The 16858-nt window shown below is 53.2% G+C and overlaps 1 protein-coding gene across 1 annotated transcript in view; it reads left to right on the top strand.

Moving 5' to 3' along the window:
* Positions 1–4207: 4207 nt before the first annotated feature.
* Positions 4208–16858, top strand: part of LOC143962555 (uncharacterized) — a 79636-nt gene continuing 66985 nt past the window's right edge. Inside the window, exon 1 of the mRNA XM_077471821.1 lies at positions 4208–4646. Within this exon, the coding sequence (XP_077327947.1) occupies positions 4295–4646 (352 nt within the window). The 5' untranslated portion in view covers positions 4208–4294. The remainder of the gene's footprint in view (positions 4647–16858) is intronic.

Consider the following 16858-nt stretch of genomic DNA (forward strand, 5'->3'; position numbering starts at 1 on the left):
ACCAGGAATTGCTGGTAGCCCCCCAGACTGGCCTCGGGGAACCCAGGGAATGGTTTCTTGTACCAGGGAATGCTGGTAGCCCCCCCTGGGCTGGTCCCAGGAATCCTGGGAAAGGTCTCTTGGACTGAGGAAAGCTAGTAGCCCTCCGGGCTGGTCTCAGGAACTCCAGGTTATGGTCTCTTGAACCAGGAATTGCTGGTAGTCCACATAGGCTGCTCTCTGGAACCACTGGTAGAGGTCTCACAGACTGGGGAATTGTAGCCTCCCTGGCTGGTTTTTGGAACCCAGGTAATGGTATATTTGGACCAAGGAATGCTGGTACCCCCCATTAGGGTGATCTCAGGAACCCAGGTAATGGTCTCTTGGACCAGGAATTGCTGGTAGCCCCCCCAGACTGGCCTCGGGGAACCCAGGGAATGGTCTCTTGGACCAGGGAAAGCTGGTAGCCTCCCCAAGATGGTCTCAAGAACCTGGGGAATGGTCTCTTGTACCAGTGAATGCTGGCAGCCCCCCCCCCCTGGGCTGGTCCCTGGAATCCTGGGAAAGGTCTCTTGGACTGAGGAAAGCTAGTAGCCCTCCGGGCTGGTCTCAGGAACTCAGGTAATGGTCTCTTAAACCAGAAATTGCTGGAAGCCCCCATAGGCCGGTCTCAGGAAACCCAGAGAATGGTCTCTTGGACCAGGGAATGCTGGTAACCCCCCAGGATGGTCTCGGGAATGGTCTCTTGGACCAGGGACAGCTGGTAGCCCCCCCCCCCCCCCCATGCTAGTCTCAGGAACCTGGGGAATGGTTTCTTGGACCAGGGAATGCTGGTAGTCCCCCCAGGCTGGTCTTGGGAACCCGGGGAATGGTCTCTTGGACCAGGAAATGCTGGTAGTCCCCCAGGCTGGTCTTGGGAACCTGGGGAATTAGCTCTTGGACCAGGAAATGCTGGTAGCCCACCTTTGGGAATTGGCTCTTGGACCCAGGGATGCTGGTAGCCCCCCAGATAGGTTTCAGGAACCCAGGGATGGTGTCTTGGACCAGAGAAAGCTGGTAGCCCCCTAAGCTAGTCTCTGGAACCTGTGGAGTGGTCTCTTGTACCAGGGAGCGCTGGTAGCCCACAGGCTGCTCTCAGGAACCCAGGGAATGCTGGTGCCCCACAGGATGGTCTCTTGGACCAGGGAATGCTGGTACCCCCTAGGCTGGTTTTAGGAATCTGGAACTCCCTACCACTATCTGTCCAGAGCCCCGCCCATCCTCTGGAACTCCCTACCCCAATCTGTTTAGCCATCTCCTGCCATCTTCCTGAAAACATCTCTTCAGGGATGTCTATCCCACCTAACAGCGGACCATCTCCCTCTCCATCGGCTCATTCCTTCCAGTTACTACCCTTTTTCAATCACTTGTATAGATTGGAGGCTCTTCTGCGCCGGGTCCTCCTAGCCCTCTTGTGTTGGTTTGTATGGTGAGGGGCTGTGGTGACGGTTGTCACCCCCATATTATAATACTAAATTCCTGGTCCAAACCCCTCCCTACAAGAGACGTGTGGCTGCTGGTAAACCCTTAGCTGGGCCTTCACTACAACGACTGGCTGTGAGAATCCTGGGATGGCGGGGTCGCTGTGCTTGTTCTGTGGGGGTCACTGCGCTCATTCTATGGGGTCACAGGGATCATTCTATGGGGTCACTGCGCTCTTTCTATGGGGTCGCTGCGCTCTTTCTGTGGGGTCGCTGCGCTCTTTCTGTGGGGTCGCTGCGCTCTTTCTGTGGGGTCGCTGCGCTCATTCTGTGGGGTCGCTGCGCTCATTCTGTGGGGTCGCTGCGCTCATTCTGTGGGGTCGCTGCGCTCATTCTGTGGGGTCGCTGCGCTCATTCTGTGGGGTCGCTGCGCTAATTCTGTGGGGTCGCTGCGCTCTTTCTATGGGGTCGCTGCGCTCTTTCTATGGGGTCGCTGCGCTCTTTCTATGGGGTCGCTGCGCTCTTTCTATGGGGTCGCTGCGCTCTTTCTATGGGGTCGCTGCGCTCATTCTATGGGGTCACTGCGCTCTTTCTATGGGGTCGCTGCGCTCTTTCTGTGGGGTCGCTGCGCTCATTCTGTGGGGTCGCTGCGCTCATTCTGTGGGGTCGCTGCGCTCATTCTGTGGGGTCGCTGCGCTCATTCTGTGGGGTCGCTGCGCTCATTCTGTGGGGTCGCTGCGCTCATTCTGTGGGGTCGCTGCGCTCATTCTGTGGGGTCGCTGCGCTCTTTCTATGGGGTCGCTGCGCTCTTTCTATGGGGTCGCTGCGCTCTTTCTATGGGGTCGCTGCGCTCTTTCTATGGGGTCGCTGCGCTCTTTCTATGGGGTCGCTGCGCTCTTTCTATGGGGTCACTGCGCTCTTTCTATGGGGTCGCTGCGCTCATTCTGTGGGGTCGCTGCGCTCATTGTATGGGGTCACAGGGATTCTATGGGGTCACTGCGCTCTTTCTATGGGGTCGCTGCGCTCATTCTGTGGGGTCGCTGCGCTCATTCTGTGGGGTCGCTGCGCTCATTCTGTGGGGTCGCTGCGCTCATTGTATGGGGTCACAGGGATTCTGTGGGGTCACTGCGCTCGTTCTATGGGGTTACTGCGCTCATTCTGTGGGGTCGCAAAGCTCGTTCTGTGGGGTCGCAAAGCTCGTTCTGTGGGGTCACTGCGCTCGTTCTGTGGGGTCTCTGCGCTCTTTCTGTGGGGTCGCTGCGCTCATTCTGTGGGGTCGCTGCGCTCATTGTATGGGGTCACAGGGATTCTGTGGGGTCACTGCGCTCTTTCTGTGGGGTCACTGCGCTCGTTCTATGGGGTTACTGCGCTCATTCTGTGGGGTCGCAAAGCTCGTTCTGTGGGGTCGCAAAGCTCATTCTGTGGGGTCACGGCGCTCATTCTGTGGGGTCGCTGCGCTCATTCTGTGGGGTCGCTGCGCTCATTCTGTGGGGTCGCTGCGCTAATTCTGTGGGGTCGCTGCGCTCTTTCTATGGGGTCGCTGCGCTCTTTCTATGGGGTCGCTGCGCTCTTTCTATGGGGTCGCTGCGCTCTTTCTATGGGGTCGCTGCGCTCTTTCTATGGGGTCGCTGCGCTCATTCTATGGGGTCACTGCGCTCTTTCTATGGGGTCGCTGCGCTCTTTCTGTGGGGTCGCTGCGCTCATTCTGTGGGGTCGCTGCGCTCATTCTGTGGGGTCGCTGCGCTCATTCTGTGGGGTCGCTGCGCTCATTCTGTGGGGTCGCTGCGCTCATTCTGTGGGGTCGCTGCGCTCATTCTGTGGGGTCGCTGCGCTCATTCTGTGGGGTCGCTGCGCTCTTTCTATGGGGTCGCTGCGCTCTTTCTATGGGGTCGCTGCGCTCTTTCTATGGGGTCGCTGCGCTCTTTCTATGGGGTCGCTGCGCTCTTTCTATGGGGTCGCTGCGCTCTTTCTATGGGGTCACTGCGCTCTTTCTATGGGGTCGCTGCGCTCATTCTGTGGGGTCGCTGCGCTCATTGTATGGGGTCACAGGGATTCTATGGGGTCACTGCGCTCTTTCTATGGGGTCGCTGCGCTCATTCTGTGGGGTCGCTGCGCTCATTCTGTGGGGTCGCTGCGCTCATTCTGTGGGGTCGCTGCGCTCATTGTATGGGGTCACAGGGATTCTGTGGGGTCACTGCGCTCGTTCTATGGGGTTACTGCGCTCATTCTGTGGGGTCGCAAAGCTCGTTCTGTGGGGTCGCAAAGCTCGTTCTGTGGGGTCACTGCGCTCGTTCTGTGGGGTCTCTGCGCTCTTTCTGTGGGGTCGCTGCGCTCATTCTGTGGGGTCGCTGCGCTCATTGTATGGGGTCACAGGGATTCTGTGGGGTCACTGCGCTCTTTCTGTGGGGTCACTGCGCTCGTTCTATGGGGTTACTGCGCTCATTCTGTGGGGTCGCAAAGCTCGTTCTGTGGGGTCGCAAAGCTCATTCTGTGGGGTCACGGCGCTCATTCTGTGGGGTCGCTGCGCTCATTCTGTGGGGTCGCTGCGCTCATTCTGTGGGGTCGCTGCGCTCATTCTGTGGGGTCGCTGCGCTCATTGTATGGGGTCACAGGGATTCTGTGGGGTCACTGCGCTCGTTCTATGGGGTTACTGCGCTCATTCTGTGGGGTCGCAAAGCTCGTTCTGTGGGGTCGCAAAGCTCGTTCTGTGGGGTCACGGCGCTCGTTCTGTGGGGTCACGGCGCTCGTTCTGTGGGGTCATTGTTCTCTTTCTGTGGAGTCACTGCGCTCATTGCACGAGGTTTACATGACTATGTAAATTCTGTATACAGCCTGTGACATGAGAGGTGGAGGTGATGTGGATGTATAGCCCGGCTGTATTCTATGGAAATGTGAGAACACACGGCGCTCTGTGCGCTTTCCATCACACCCGCCACAAGATTTGCTTACCAGCTGCCTGCAAATTTGCTATTCAAAGTTATCAAACCAGCCAAATACGGACCACACAACCTATAGAACCCTATAGAGGACCGAGGGAGGACCACAGAGACCTGGAAGATGGGACAGGAAGGACAGGCCATGTGAGCAGACCTCACCACTATACATTGATGTGTACTCTTCTTTTATACAGGTATAAAGGGATTGGACTGCGCTGTGGACGTTTCCCGAAGATGTTGGTGCCGGCCATTCTTTACATTTACTTCCTGAGTGAGTATCCTGTGTTATATGGGCGGCTGTACTTCCTATATGGGTTATAGTGAGATTTATGAAGCTGTCCTGCGTCACTGCCCCCCCCCCCCCCAGTTCCACCACCCCCAGTTCCACCACATGCCCCTCGTGGAGGTATAGAACGCCTCCTGTTGAGTAGAGCCGGGTCACAGCATATTTTACATTGAATTTTTGGCATCTGTCAATATTTTTTCACTCTTTAGTCTATTGGTGTATAGGGGTCTTTATTCTCTTTCTTTACTGACCCGACTATGGGGTGGCTGAGCAGTAGTCTCCGACTATGGGGTGGCTGAGCAGTAGTCTCCGACTATGGGGTGGCTGAGCAGTAGTCTCCGACTATGGGGTGGCTGAGCAGTAGTCTCCGACTATGGGGTGGCTGAGCAGTAGTCTCCGACTATGGGGTGGCTGAGCAGTAGTCTCCGACTATGGGGTGGCTGAGCAGTAGTCTCCGACTATGGGGTGGCTGAGCAGTAGTCTCCGACTATGGGGTGGCTGAGCAGTAGTCTCCGACTATGGGGTGGCTGAGCAGTAGTCTCCGACTATGGGGTGGCTGAGCAGTAGTCTCCGACTATGGGGTGGCTGAGCAGTAGTCTCCGACTATGGGGTGGCTGAGCAGTAGTCTCCGACTATGGGGTGGCTGAGCAGTAGTCTCCGGTTATGGGGTGGCTGAGCAGTAGTCTCCGATTATGGGGTGGCTGAGCAGTAGTCTCCGGTTATGGGGTGGCTGAGCAGTAGTCTCCGGTTATGGGGTGGCTGAGCAGTAGTCTCCGGTTATGGGGTGGCTGAGCAGTAGTCTCCGATTATGGGGTGGCTGAGCAGTAGTCTCCGGTTATGGGGTGGCTGAGCAGTAGTCTCTGATTATGGGGTGGCTGAGCAGCAGTCTCTGGTTAGGAGGTCGTATAATGGTAGTCCCCAGTTGTTATAGAGTGGATAACCGGTAGTCTCCAGTTATGGGGTGGCTGAGCCATAGTCTGCAGTTTTGGAGTGGCTGAGCGGTAGTCTCTACTTATGTAGGTGGCTGAGAGGTATGCTCCAGTTGTGGCCAGACTCAGCAGTAGACAGGTTATGTGGTGGCTGAGTGGTAGATTCCAATTACGGAGGTGATTGAGTGATCATCTCCGGTTATGAGGTTTCTTAGCAGTAGTGTCCAGTTATGGGGTGGCTGAGCAGTAGTGTCCAGTTATGGGGTGGCTGAGCAGTAGTGTCCAGTTATGGGGTGGCTGAGCAGTAGTCTCCGACTATGGGGTGGCTGAGCAGTAGTCTCCGACTATGGGGTGGCTGAGCAGTAGTCTCCGACTATGGGGCGGCTGAGCAGTAGTCTCCGACTATGGGGCGGCTGAGCAGTAGTCTCCGGTTATGGGGCGGCTGAGCAGTAGTCTGCGACTATGGGGTGGCTGAGCAGTAGTCTGCGACTATGGGGTGGCTGAGCAGTAGTCTGCGACTATGGGGTGGCTGAGCAGTAGTCTCCGACTATGGGGTGGCTGAGCAGTAGTCTGCGACTATGGGGTGGCTGAGCAGTAGTCTGCGACTATGGGGTGGCTGAGCAGTAGTCTGCGACTATGGGGTGGCTGAGCAGTAGTCTGCGACTATGGGGTGGCTGAGCAGTAGTCTGCGACTATGGGGTGGCTGAGCAGTAGTCTCTGATTATGGGGTGGCTGAGCAGTAGTCTCCGACTATGGGGTGGCTGAGCAGTAGTCTCCGGTTATGGGGTGGCTGAGCAGTAGTCTGCGACTATGGGGTGGCTGAGCAGTAGTCTGCGACTATGGGGTGGCTGAGCAGTAGTCTGCGACTATGGGGTGGCTGAGCAGTAGTCTGCGACTATGGGGTGGCTGAGCAGTAGTCTCCGACTATGGGGTGGCTGAGCAGTAGTCTCCGGTTATGGGGTGGCTGAGCAGTAGTCTGCGACTATGGGGTGGCTGAGCAGTAGTCTGCGACTATGGGGTGGCTGAGCAGTAGTCTGCGACTATGGGGTGGCTGAGCAGTAGTCTCCGGTTATGGGGTGGCTGAGCAGTAGTCTCCGGTTATGGGGTGGCTGAGCAGTAGTCTCCGACTATGGGGTGGCTGAGTAGTAGTCTCCGGTTATGGGGTGGCTGAGCAGTTGTCTCCGGTTATGGGGTGGCTGAGCAGTAGTCTGCGACTATGGGGTGGCTGAGCAGTAGTCTGCGGTTATGGGGTGGCTGAGCAGTAGTCTGCGACTATGGGGTGGCTGAGCAGTAGTCTCCGGTTATGGGGTGGCTGAGCAGTAGTCTCTGATTATGGGGTGGCTGAGCAGTAGTCTCCGACTATGGGGTGGCTGAGTAGTAGTCTCCGGTTATGGGGTGGCTGAGCAGTAGTCTCCGACTATGGGGTGGCTGAGCAGTAGTCTCCGGTTATGGGGTGGCTGAGCAGTAGTCTCCGACTATGGGGGGGCTGAGCAGTAGTCTCCGGTTATGGGGTGGCTGAGCAGTAGTCTCCGACTATGGGGTGGCTGAGCAGTAGTCTCCGACTATGGGGTGGCTGAGCAGTAGTCTCCGACTATGGGGTGGCTGAGCAGTAGTCTCCGACTATGGGGTGGCTGAGCAGTAGTCTCCGACTATGGGGTGGCTGAGCAGTAGTCTCCGACTATGGGGTGGCTGAGCAGTAGTCTCTGGTTATGGGGCTGCTGAGCAGTAGTCTCCGGTTATGGGCTGGCTGAGCAGTAGTCTTTGGTCTTGGGGTGGTTGAGCAGTAGTCTCCCGTTATGGGGTTGCCATCCATTGATCTGGGGTTATGACTGAGTGGTAGTCTCTGGTTATGGGGTGGTGATCAGTAGTCTTTGGTCTTGGGGTGGTTGAGCAGTAGTCTCCCGTTATGGGGTTGCCATCCATTGATCTCGGGTTATGACTGAGTGGTAGTCTCTGGTTATGGGCTGGCTGAGCAGTAGTCTTTGGTCTTGGGGTGGTTGAGCAGTAATCTCCCGTTATGGGGTGGTTGAGCAGTAATCTCCCGTTATAGGGTTGTCATCCGTTGATCTCGGGTTATGACTGAGTGGTAGTCTTGGAGTGGCTGAACGGTTGTCTGCTGCCATGGGTGGTTGAGTTGTTGTCCCCAGTTATGGAGCGGCTGAGCGATAGTCTTCAGTTATGGGACCAGAAAGCAACAAAGCCTCAACACTCACTTTGTCTCGCATCCAACGGTACATATAAAATGCCTAAAACAACGCTGCTCTCCTCGAGTGGGGAAACTCCAAACACTGCAAAGAAACGCAGGAGGGTGCAAACGCCTAGTGCTTTACCACCAACACCATTGTTATTTTTTAAAATGCCATAAAACATATTCACAAACATGAGCATATCGACTCACAACTCCAGCATAGGTGATGATGTCCAAATTGCGGTGGTTGAAAATCTGACGTGTTTCATCAGACAAGCCCGCTTCCTCAGAACTCTTTTTAGATTATTGGATAGCTAAGCAGTAGTCCCTGATTTTTGGGGTGGCTGAGAAGTTGTCTCTAGGAATGGAATAGCTTAGCAGTAGTCTCTGGGTATGGGGTGGCTGAATTGTAGTAATCGGTTATGGGGTGGCTTATCGGTAGTCTCTGGTTATGGGGTGGCTAAGCAGTAGTCTTTTGGTGGTTGAGGGATAATCTCTGGTTATGGGGTTACCATCTATTTATCTTGAGTAATAAGGGGTTGGGTGGTCTATCCGGTAGTCTTCATGTTAGGACTGAGTGGTGAATTCTGGTTATGGGGTTTCTGAGTGGTTGTCTCCAGTAATGGAGTTTCTGAGTGATAGTCCCTGATTATGGGGTGCCTATCTGTTAGTCTCACATCATAACTGCCTGGTTGTCTCAGTTTCTGTTTATGGGGTGGTTATCTGGTATTCTCAGGGGTAGGACTGAGTGGTAGTTTCTGTTTATGGGGTGGCTTTCTAGTAGTATCAGCAGGTTAGGACTGAGTGGTGGATTCTGGTTATGGGGTGGTTATCCGGTAGTCTCAGGTTAGGACTGAGTGGTGGATTCTGGTTATGGGGTGGCTATCCAGTAGTCTCAGGTTAGGACTGAGTGGTGGATTCTGGTTATGGGGTGGCTTTCCAGTAGTCTCAGGTTAGGACTGAGTAGGTGGAGTAATGTTTACGGGGGGGATTTCCAGTAGTCTCAGGTTAGGACTGAGTGGTGGATTCTGGTTATGGGGTGGCTATCCGGTAGTCTCAGGTTAGGAATGAGTAGGGGAGTAATGTTTATGGGGTGGCTATCCAGTAGTCTCAGGTTAGGACTGAGTAGGGGGGAGTAATGTTTACGGGGGGGATTTCCAGTAGTCTCAGGTTAGGACTGAGTAGTGGATTCTGGTTATGGGGTGGTTATTCGGTAGTCTCAGGTTAGGACTGAATGGTGGATTCTGGTTATGGGGTGGCTTTCCAGTAGTCTCAGGATAGGACTGAGTGTTGGATTCTGGTTATGGGGTGGTTATCTGGTAGTCTCAGGATAGGACTGAGTGGTGGATTCTGGTTATGGGGCGGTTATCCGGTAGTCTCAGGATAGGACTGAGTGGTGGATTCTGGTTATGGGGTGGCTATCCAGGGGTGGCTATCCAGTAGTCTCAGGTTAGGACTAAGTGGTGGATTCTGTTTACGGGGTGGCTATCCAGTAGTCTGAGGATAGGACTGAGTGGTGGATTCTGGTTATGGGGTGGCTATCCGGTAGTCTCAGGTTAGGACTGAGTGGTGGATTCTGGTTATGGGGTGGCTATCCGGTAGTCTCAGGTTAGGAATGAGTAGGGGAGTAATGTTTATGGGGTGGCTATCCAGTAGTCTCAGGTTAGGACTGAGTAGGGGGGAGTAATGTTTACGGGGGGGATTTCCAGTAGTCTCAGGTTAGGACTGAGTAGTGGATTCTGGTTATGGGGTGGCTATCCAGTAGTCTCAGGTTAGGACTGAGTGGTGGATTCTGGTTATGGGGTGGCTATCCGGTAGTCTCAGGTTAGGACTGAGTGGTGGATTCCGGTTATGGGGTGGCTATCCGGTAGTCTCAGGTTAGGACTGAGTGGGGGATTCTGTTTATGGGGTGGCTATCCAGTAGTCTCAGGTTAGGACTGAATGGTGGATTCTGTTTATGGGGTGGCTTTCCAGTAGTCTCAGGATAGGACTGAGTGTTGGATTCTGGTTATGGGGTGGCTATCTGGTAGTCTCAGGTTAGGACTGAGTGGTGGATTCTGGTTATGGGGTGGTTATCTGGTAGTCTCAGGTTAGGACTGAGTGGTGGATTCTGGTTATGGGGTGGTTATCTGGTAGTCTCAGGTCAGGACTGAGTGGTGGATTCTGGTTATGGGGTGGCTATCTGGTAGTCTCAGGATAGGACTGAGTGTTGGATTCTGTTTATGGGGTGGTTATCTGGTAGTCTCAGGTTAGGACTGAGTGGTGGATTCTGGTTATGGGGTGGTTATCTGGTAGTCTCAGGTCAGGACTGAGTGGTGGATTCTGGTTATGGGGTGGCTATCTGGTAGTCTCAGGATAGGACTGAGTGGTGGATTCTGGTTTATGGGGTGGCTATCTGGTAGTCTCAGGTTAGGACTGAGTGGTGAATTCTGGTTATGGGGTGGCTATCCAGTAGTCTCGGGTTAGGACTGAGTGGTGGATTCTGGTTATGGGGTGGTTATCCGGTAGTCTCAGGTTAGGACTGAGTGGTGGATTCTGTTTATGGGGTGGCTATCCAGTAGTCTCAGGTTAGGACTGAGTGGGGGAGTTCTGTTTACGGGGTGGCTTTCCGGTAGTCTTAGGTTAGGACTGAATGGTGGATTCTGTTTATGGGGTGGCTTTCCAGTAGTCTCAGTGTAGCACTAACCCCCGAAGGAGCGGCTGAATTTATTGGGCTTACCCTTACCTTCTTCACCTCGTATGCGTCTAGGGTTTTCCGAGGTAGATGGCCCAAGAACTACAGAGACTCGCAGGCTTTTTCCAGGCTCCTCCCCCGCTTACGCGCCAACAGTGGATGTCCATCACTTTTCACAAAATGGCGCAGTCAAAAAAAAACAAAAAACACAACCCTCTGTCCTGTATTCACCACGTGCACAGTTCTTTCTTTCGAGGGGTAATGGTACATCCCGGACTACGAGCCCCCACGTATAGCACTGACCCCTGAAGGAGCGGCTGAATTTATTGGGCTTACCTTTACCTTCTTCACCCCATATGCGTCTAGGGGGTTTCCCGAGGTAGATGGCCCAAGAACTACAGAGACTGATGACTGATCCGCTTGAAGGGATTTTTATTTGCAAAAAAGTAGTTAACAAACAGTCTCTCTCAGTATTGATCAGAGGGTTTCGGTGAAAAGTCCAGGAACTCTTAGTGTCAAAGTCAGTATGAAGAAATAACTCTCTTACTTTGAATAAATCCAGAGAATAGCCATTCACAGCTGGATCCTCACCCTAGTTGGAGAGTCCTTCTCTCACCAGGCCTAGCAGCCAGCAGGGTGCTTGAGTCAGGAACACGTCTCTGCCACAGATTTTGTTATAGAACATATAAAGGAAACTTGAAAACTTGTAGGACACTCATGTGGTACCGGTATCTTGCAGCCGGTCCGGCGGTACCGCACGAGATTGGATTCACTTGGGTCCCTCAGCTTTTCCCGGCTCTTGTTGAGAAGCCAACCCTTGCGTGGCCTTCTCCCGAAGAGTCCTCCCCTGGATAACTTCACAGTTGCTGGGCCTCTCTACAACCCGGGACGGCACCGGACCACCTCTGAAGCCTTCCTTTAGTTTCCTTGCCTCGGGCTAGCCAGCCCCGAGACGTAAAGTTGGGTGGATCCGCACCCCAGGCCATAGGCGTCCTGGGGGCTGGTCCGGAGGATCAGGACCATGGAGTCAGAACATACTTCTGGACCGGAACCCCGGAACCACGTGACATCCGCATCTTAAGTACCCCATCCCAGAAAGCACAGCAAGAGTGACACTCCCACTGGGCTGGACTGGGTGACTGGCTGAACACCCTTCAGTCCAGTCAGACTGATGCTGAGGTCAGTATTTAGAGTAATCAAACCCAAACCAAACTGCAGTTTAAGGGTAGCCTCAAATTTCAAAAACACATAGCGCATGCTTTTCAGGAGTGAATGGGGGACTTCTGTTTATGGGGTGGCTATCCAGTAGTCTCAGGCTAGGACTGAGTGGTGGATTCTGGTTATGGGGTGGCTATCCAGTAGTCTCAGGCTAGAACTGAGTGGTGGATTCTGGTTATGGGGTGGCTATCCAGTAGTCTCAGGCTAGGACTGAGTGGTGGATTCTGGTTATGGGGTGGCTATCCGGTAGTCTCAGGATAGGACTGAGTGGTGGATTCTGTTTATGGGGTGGCTATCCAGTAGTCTCAGGCTAGGACTGAGTGGTGGATTCTGGTTATGGGGTGGCTATCCGGTAGTCTCAGGTTAGGACTGAGTGGTGGATTCTGGTTATGGGGTGGTTATCTGGTAGTCTCAGGCTAGGACTGAGTGGTGGATTCTGGTTATGGGGTGGCTATCCAGTAGTCTCAGGCTAGGACTGAGTTGTGGATTCTGGTTATGGGGTGGCTATCCAGTCAGGGGCAGACTTAAAACTCATGGGGAGGAGGAGATAATGAGGCCCCAAGGCAATAGATCATGGGGCCACACAGTATACACACAGTATACACATAAACACACTGAAAAGGTACTGGAGAGGCGGGGCAGCTATAATATTGGGATTTTTAAAAAAACACAGATTTTTACATACTGTCCCTGGTTTTATTTAGGCTGGCAACCCTGATGGGGCCCCTTAGTGGCATGGGGCCCTCGGGCAATGCCCGAGTACCCGAATGGTCAGTCCGCCCCTGTATACAGTAGTCTCAGGTTAGAACTGAATGGTGGTTTCTGGTTATGGGGTGGTTATCCGGTAGTCTCGGGTTAGGACTGAGTAGTGGATTCTGGTTATGGGGTGGTTATCTGGTAGTCTCATTTTAGGACTGAGTGGTGGATTCCGGTTATGGGGTGGCTATCCGGTAGTCTCAGGTTAGGACTGAGTGGTGGATTCTGGTCATGGGGTGGTTATCCGGTAGTCTCAGGTTAGGACTGAGTGGTGGATTCTGGTTATGGGGTGGTTATCTGGTAGTCTCAGGTTAGGACTGAGTGGTGGATTCTGTATATGGGCTGGCTATCCGGTAGTCTTAGGTTAGGACTGAGTGGTGGATTCTGGTTATGGGGTGGTTATCCAGTAGTCTCAGGTTAGGACTGAGTGGTGGATTCTGTATATGGGGTGGTTATCTGGTAGTCTCAGGTTAGGACTGAGTGGTGGATTCCGGTTATGGGGTGGTTATCTGGTAGTCTCAGGTTAGGACTGAGTGGTGGATTCTGGTTATGGGGTGGTTATCTGGTAGTCTCAGGTTAGGACTGAGTGGTGGATTCTGGTTATGGGGTGGTTATACGGTAGTCTCAGGTTAGGACTGAGTGGTGGATTCTGGTTATGGGGTGGCTATCCGGTAGTCTCAGGTTAGGACTGAGTGGTGGATTCTGGTTATGGGGTGGCTATCCGGTAGTCTCAGGTTAGGACTGAGTGGTGGATTCCGGTTATGGGGTGGTTATCTGGTAGTCTCAGGTTAGGACTGAGTGGTGGATTCTGGTTATGGGGTGGTTATCTGGTAGTCTCAGGTTAGGACTGAGTGGTGGATTCTGGTTATGGGGTGGTTATCTGGTAGTCTCAGGTTAGGACTGAGTGGTGGATTCTGGTTATGGGGTGGTTATACGGTAGTCTCAGGTTAGGACTGAGTGGTGGATTCTGGTTATGGGGTGGCTATCCGGTAGTCTCGGGTTAGGACTGAGTGGTGGATTCCGGTTATGGGGTGGTTATCTGGTAGTCTCAGGTTAGGACTGAGTGGTGGATTCCGGTTATGGGGTGGCTATCTGGTAGTCTCAGGTTAGGACTGAGTGGTGGATTCCGGTTATGGGGTGGTTATTCGGTAGTCTCAGGTTAGGACTGAGTGGTGGATTCTGGTTATGGGGTGGTTATCTGGTAGTCTCAGGTTAGGACTCAGTGGTGGATTCTGGTTATGGGGTGGTTATCTGGTAGTCTCAGGATAGGACTGAGTGGTGGATTCTGGTTATGGGGTGGTTATCCGGTAGTCTCAGGTTAGGACTGAGTGGTGGATTCCGGTTATGGGGTGGTTATCTGGTAGTCTAAGGTTAGGACTGAGTGGTGGATTCTGGTTATGGGGTGGTTATCCGGTAGTCTCAGGTTAGGACTGAGTGGTGGATTCCGGTTATGGAGTGGCTATCTGGTAGTCTCAGGTTAGGACTGAGTGCTGGATTCTGTTTATGGGGTGGTTATCTGGTAGTCTCAGGTTAGGACTGAGTGGTGGATTCTGGTTATGGGGTGGTTATCCGGTAGTCTCAGGATAGGACTGAGTGGTGGATTCTGGTCATGGGGTGGTTATCCGGTAGTCTCAGGATAGGACTGAGTGGTGGATTCTGGTTATAGGGTGGTTATCCGGTAGTCTCAGGATAGGACTGAGTGGTGGATTCTGGTTATGGGGTGGTTATCTGGTAGTCTCAGGTTAGGACTGAGTGGTGGATTCCGGTTACGGGGTGGCTATCTGGTAGTCTCAGGTTAGGACTGAGTGGTGGATTCTGGTTATGGGGTGGTTATCCGGTAGTCTCAGGTTAGGACTGAGTGGTGGATTCTGGTTATGGGGTGGCTATCTGGTAGTCTCAGGATAGGACTGAATGGTGGATTCCGGTTATGGGGTGGTTATCCGGTAGTCTCAGGATAGGACTGAGTGGTGGATTCCGGTTATGGGGTGGTTATCTGGTAGTCTCGGGTTAGGACTGAGTGGTGGATTCCGGTTATGGGGTGGTTATCCGGTAGTCTCAGGTAAGGACTGAGTGGTGGATTCTGTTTATGGGGTGGTTATCTGGTAGTCTCAGGTTAGGACTGAGTGGTGGATTCTGGTTATAGGGTGGTTATCCGGTAGTCTCAGGATAGGACTGAGTGGTGGATTCTGGTTATGGGGTGGTTATCTGGTAGTCTCAGGTTAGGACTGAGTGGCGGATTCTGGTTATGGGGTGGTTATCCGGTAGTCTCAGGTTAGGACTGAGTGGTGGATTCTGGTCATGGGGTGGTTATCCGGTAGTCTCAGGTTAGGACTGAGTGGTGGATTCTGGTTATGGGGTGGCTATCCGGTAGTCTCAGGATAGGACTGAGTGGTGGATTCTGTTTACGGGGTGGTTATCCGGTAGTCTCAGGATAGGACTGAGTGGTGGATTCTGGTTATAGGGTGGTTATCCGGTAGTCTCAGGATAGGACTGAGTGGTGGATTCTGGTTATGGGGTGGTTATCCGGTAGTCTCAGGTTAGGACTGAGTGGTGGATTCTGGTTATAGGGTGGTTATCTGGTAGTCTCAGGTTAGGACTGAGTGGTGGATTCTGGTTATGGGGTGGTTATCCGGTAGTCTCGGGTTAGGACTGAGTGGTGGATTCCGGTTACGGGGTGGCTATCTGGTAGTCTCGGGTTAGGACTGAGTGGTGGATTCTGGTTATGGGGTGGTTATCCGGTAGTCTCAGGTTAGGACTGAGTGGTGGATTCCGGTTATGGGGTGGTTATCTGGTAGTTTCGGGTTAGGACTGAGTGGTGGATTCTGGTTATGGGGTGGTTATCCGGTAGTCTCAGGTTAGGACTGAGTGGTGGATTCTGGTTATGGGGTGGTTATCTGGTAGTCTCAGGTTAGGACTGAGTGGTGGATTCTGGTTATGGGGTGGTTATCCGGTAGTCTCAGGATAGGACTGAGTGGTGGATTCTGGTTATGGGGTGGCTATCCGGTAGTCTCAGGTTAGGACTGAGTGGTGGATTCTGGTTATGGGGTGGTTATCCGGTAGTCTCAGGTTAGGACTGAGTGGTGGATTCTGGTTATGGGGTGGTTATTCGGTTGTCCCAGGTTAGGACTGAGTGGTGGATTCTGGTTATGGGGTGGCTATCCGGTAGTCTCAGGTCAGGACTGAGTGGTGGATTCCGGTTATGGGGTGGCTATCCGGTAGTCTCAGGATAGGACTGAGTGGTGGATTCTGGTTATGGGTTGGTTATCCAGTAGTCTCAGGTTAGGACTGAGTGGTGGATTCTGGTTATGGGGTGGTTATCCGGTAGTCTCAGGATAGGACTGAGTGGTGGATTCTGGTTATGGGGTGGCTATCCGGTAGTCTCAGGTTAGGACTGAGTGGTGGATTCTGGTTATGGGGTGGTTATTCGGTAGTCTCAGGTTAGGACTGAGTGGTGGATTCTGGTTATGGGGTGGCTATCCGGTAGTCTCAGGTTAGGACTGAGTGGTGGATTCTGGTTATGGGGTGGTTATTCGGTTGTCCCAGGTTAGGACTGAGTGGTGGATTCTGGTTATGGGGTGGCTATCCGGTAGTCTCAGGTCAGGACTGAGTGGTGGATTCCGGTTATGGGGTGGCTATCCGGTAGTCTCAGGATAGGACTGAGTGGTGGATTCTGGTTATGGGTTGGTTATCCGGTAGTCTCAGGTTAGGACTGAGTGGTGGATTCTGGTTATGGGGTGGCTATCCGGTAGTCTCAGGATAGGACTGAGTGGTGGATTCCGGTTATGGGGTGGTTATCCGGTAGTCTCAGGTTAGGACTGAGTGGTGGATTCCAGTTATGGGGTGATTATCTGGTAGTCTCAGGATAGGACTGAGTGGTGGATTCTGGTTATGGGGTGGTTATCTGGTAGTCTCAGGTTAGGACTGAGTGGTGGATTCCAGTTATGGGGTGATTATCTGGTAGTCTCAGGATAGGACTGAGTGGTGGATTCCAGTTATGGGGTGATTATCTGGTAGTCTCAGGATAGGACTGAGTGGTGGATTCTGGTTATGGGGTGGCTATCCGGTAGTCTCAGGATAGGACTGAGTGGTGGATTCCGGTTATGGGGTGGTTATCCGGTAGTCTCAGGTTAGGACTGAGTGGTGGATTCCAGTTATGGGGTGATTATCTGGTAGTCTCAGGATAGGACTGAGTGGTGGATTCTGGTTATGGGTTGGTTATCCGGTAGTCTCAGGTTAGGACTGAGTGGTGGATTCTGGTTATGGGGTGGCTATCCGGTAGTCTCGGGTTAGGACTGAGTGGTGGATTCTGGTTATGGGTTGGTTATCCGGTAGTCTCAGGTTAGGACTGAGTGGTGGATTCCGGTTATGGGGTGGTTATCCGGTAGTCTCAGGTTAGGACTGAGTGGTGGATTCTGGTTATGGGGTGGTTATC

Source organism: Lithobates pipiens, unplaced genomic scaffold (genome assembly GCF_037356315.1).
Source record: "Lithobates pipiens isolate NorthernLeopardFrog02 unplaced genomic scaffold, aLitPip1_a1.2 Scaffold_8, whole genome shotgun sequence".
In the NCBI taxonomy this organism is placed as follows: Eukaryota; Metazoa; Chordata; class Amphibia; order Anura; family Ranidae; genus Lithobates; species Lithobates pipiens.